Source organism: Trichechus manatus, unplaced genomic scaffold (genome assembly GCF_000243295.1).
Source record: "Trichechus manatus latirostris isolate Lorelei unplaced genomic scaffold, TriManLat1.0 scaffold00128, whole genome shotgun sequence".
In the NCBI taxonomy this organism is placed as follows: domain Eukaryota; kingdom Metazoa; phylum Chordata; class Mammalia; order Sirenia; family Trichechidae; genus Trichechus; species Trichechus manatus.
Genome location: NW_004444064.1, coordinates 1,495,927 through 1,499,812, shown reverse-complemented (window position 1 = coordinate 1,499,812; position 3,886 = coordinate 1,495,927). Strand labels below are relative to the sequence as shown.

The following is a 3,886-nucleotide window of genomic DNA, read 5'->3' as shown; positions in this document are numbered from 1 at the left end:
TCAGCCACATGAACATCATGACATCTATTGATCAAAGGGTTGAGGAGCTGGGAGAACCCAGGAACCCTGGTGAGGTAGAGAACAAACATCCATAGAGTCCCACACGGGGCTTGGCACAGATGGAGGCAGAAAGTGGTGACAAAGACACCATGGTGCAGACACCACTCCACTATCCACGTAGCCACACAGCTTTTACCCTTCACAGTGAGCGCTGCCGAGGTCCTCTCCTGCCCGCACACACACAAATACGCCCCAGCATCGGTCATGGCCAGGTCACGGATCTCCAGCTCACATTTGACCCCTTCCTGCCTCAGGCAGTATCTGTCCCCAGTGCTGAGGGTCTCAGAGCCCTTCTTCCAGTGCACAGGGGCCGTCTTGCTCAGCTCACACCTCAGCGTGGCTGTGGCCCCTTCTGGGGCCTCCTCACTCTTCAGACCTTGTATGAATCTGGCTGGCAGGGCTGTGAGGGCCAAATGGACATGGAGAACATCAGACTGTCTGGAGGATTTTGTGTACAGGACACAGACACCCCCAAAGAAATATATAAACTTCCAAAGGAGCAACAGGTTGGACAAGCAAACAAATGAACAGATGGTGAGGGAAGCAAATGGTCATGAGGAGAACAGACAACAAAGAGGGATGGACTTGAGCTTCATGAAGATGAACATCATGACATCTATTGGTCAAGATGTTGAGTAGCTGGAAGAACCCAGGAGACTCCAGTGAGATGGAGAACTGATACCCGTGAAGTCTCATGGGGTCCTTGGCACAAATAAAGGCAGAAGGTGGTGACATGGGACACCATGGTGCAGGTACCACTCCACTGATCCACATGGCCACACATGGTCTTTACCCCTCACGGTCAGCGAGGCCAAGGTCCTCTCCTGTCCGCACACACACGAGTACTCCCCAGCATCTGCCACAGCCAGGCCACGGATCTCCAGCTCACACACAGCCCCGTCTTGCCTCAGGCTGTATCTGTCCCCAGCACTGAGGGTCTCGGAGCCCTTCCTCCACTGCACAAGGGCCACCTTGCTCAGCTCACACCGCATTGTGGTTGTGGCCCCTTCTGTGGCTTCCTCACTCTTCAGACCTTGTATGAATCTGGCTGGCAGGGCTGAGAGGGCCAGACAGACATGAGAACATCAGACTGCCTGGAAGACTTTGAGTAGAGCTCACAGACACGCACAAACGCATGCACTATGGAGAGAACAAAGAAATCAAATGAAGCAGGACACGCGGTGTGGGAAGCGGTGTGGTAGGAGGAGCACGTGAAGCTGGGCTGAGCCACCCCAGCAAAGGTCCGTGGAGAAGACAGAGGAGGTGGGAATTCTCATGCAGACACCACAGAGACAGCCCAGGATTGTGGCGAGCAGGCCAAGGAGGTGAGCAGAGGGATGTCTCCCCAGCCACGGATCTCCAGCTCCTACGTGGCCCTCTCTGCCTCAGGTCTCAGGGCCCTTCCCCAACTCTACAGGGCCACCTTGCTCAGCTCACACTGCAGTGTAGTCATGGTCCCTCAGTGGCCTGCATGTTTCATGGGTGCCCCGTGTTCCTGACCAGCACAGGTAGCAGGAGAATGGAGAAAGCCTCCTAAAACTCCCACCCCCATGGCTCTAGCATCAACTCCTGCACCCCTGCTGCTCCCCAGAGGCTGGGAACGCTCCAGACAGACCCTAAGCTGGGAGAGCACAGCTGGAGGAGAGGTGGGACCCACCCGTCCTCTGTCATGGGGCCACACAGGTGGCCTCATTGCTGTGCACTGCACTTTCCGCACGGGCAGGGCCTGGCCTGCAGCTGCCCTGCCACGTACAGGTTGAAAGGACAAAGAAACGCGTGCATGAATGAGCAGGCCAACCCGGCAGCATGGAGCACGCATGAACGGGAAAGCATGCGGAGCCCAGCTGCAGTATGTGCCCCACCCGACCTGCCAGCAGAGGGTGAAGCCATGTGCCCAGTCCCTCCTCTGCTGGGGCCTTCATCAGGGCAGCAGCTCAGGGCATCTTTGGGGTAAAATAGTCACATGTGGCCTTGTGAAAGCACAGAAGTCCCCTCCTCAGCATCCTTTAGAAGAGGTCTTAGCATCCTCTGGCTGCCACAGCGAACACCACAAGGTGGGGGCTTTAAAGAACAGGAATTTATCATCTCTTCATCCCAGAGAGTGAAGTCTGACAGCAGGGTGTTGGCCGGGCCAGGATCTCTTTCTGTGGGCTCTGAGGGAAAAGCCTTCCTTGTGGCTTTCCGATTCTGTAGCCCCAGGCATTTCTTGGCGTTCCATGCCTTGTAGACCGATCGATCGTCATGTGGCTTGTAACTAGATCACCCTCCTGTGTGTGACTCTATTTCCATGTCTGTCCTTCTCTTTTATAAGAAGTCACTTGAAAGGAATTAGGGCTAGGACCCACCCTGCTGGGAATGACTTCTATAACTTGACCGACAACATTTGCAAAGAAAAATCCCATTTCCCCAAACAAGACCACATTTACTGGGGTAGGCTGGGGGACACAATTGAATACTTAACACTAGGAGAAGCTAAGTTGGCATGGACACTGAGGGTGGACCGGGCACCGGCCACCGCTGAGGCTTCCCCTCAACCAGGGACATTCCCCGTTTCCCAAGGAGACTCTTACTTCAGCAACCTGTGGCTGGCCACCCTGCCATCGACAAGAGCACTGCTGAGTTCTAGGTGGGAGCAGCTTCCTCCCAGGCTAGTGTCTGTTCTGAGGCGCTGCGGCCTTGTGACACACCTCTGAGCCACACCTGTGGTGGCTGCCCAGTGAATGTTGCAGGTGTGAGGTCCGAGACAGTGTGGGCGTGGGGGCTGCAGGCAGAGCCCTCTGAAGAGATGCTGACATCGTGCCATGTTGGGGGCACCTGCCCCTGGACCCACAACCCTCTCCACTGCCTAAAATACTCCACCTTTGTCGCAGGAGGGTGAGCTGGCATGAGGACGGAACCCAGGGCCCACCAGGTGCAGTGCCAGGCTCCTGCGCTCATGAGGCAGCTGCTCCTCTAAGAGGAACCAACGGTCTACCCTCCCGGTGGTGCTGAAGCCTCCCATTGGTGCTGCTCCTGTGACCCACCCCAGGACACAGGGTGGGGGCCTCGCCCTGTCTCTGTTCTGCCTGTGTCCCCTGTAGGAAGTGACCCAGGCCCTCAGAAGGTCCTGAGCATCTGGGCCCCCAATGTGGCGGCTGTGTCTTCACTGGACTGCCGGCTCTTCCAGGCGGGGTCCCGGCTCCACAGGAGTCAAGCGCGGCCTCCAGGGGTCTGTGCCTTCCACACAGACGACCAGGACCATTATAGGCCATGAGCTCTGGGTAGAGGGATGGAGCCCACAGACCCTCACCTCCTGGGCGGACCGAGCTCTGGCCAAGGTCCTTTCCTGCCCTGGTATCCCCCGTGGCCAGGCCATGGATCTCCAGTTCACACGTGGCCCCATCCTGCCTCAGCTGCATCTGTCCTTGGTGGTAAGGGTCTCGCGGCCCCTCCCCTACTCCACAGGGCTGTCCTATTCAGCTCATGCCACAGCATGCCCACAGCCACTTCTGTGGCCTCCTCAGACCCTTTGGGAACTAGGCGGGCAGGACGAGGCAGGGCAGACACACATGCCGTCAGCCCCTCTGGGGGCTGCAGGCCAGGAACAGGACGCAGACACAATGAGGAAAGCACACAGCATGTGAGCTCAGGGCCTGGGACGCAGGGCCATGGGGCAGTGCTCAGCCCTACCTTCCTCAGCACACCTCTACCCTGAGACCTGGGGACGCAGGGCCACGGGGCAGTGCTCAGCTCTGCCTTCCTCAGCACACCTCTACCCCGAGACCTGGGGACGCAGGGCCACGGGGCAGCGCTCAGCCCTGCCTTCCTCAGCACACCTCTACCCCGA

The 3,886-nt window shown here is 57.9% G+C and overlaps 1 protein-coding gene across 1 annotated transcript in view; it reads right to left on the bottom strand.

Annotated features, from left to right (window-relative positions):
- OBSCN (obscurin, cytoskeletal calmodulin and titin-interacting RhoGEF) overlaps nt 1–3,886 on the bottom strand; it is a 172,404-nt gene that overhangs the window by 90,215 nt on the left and 78,303 nt on the right. The window contains 2 exon segments of the mRNA XM_012557952.1: nt 197–460; nt 854–1,117. Of these exon segments, the coding sequence (XP_012413406.1) occupies nt 197–460; nt 854–1,117 (528 nt within the window).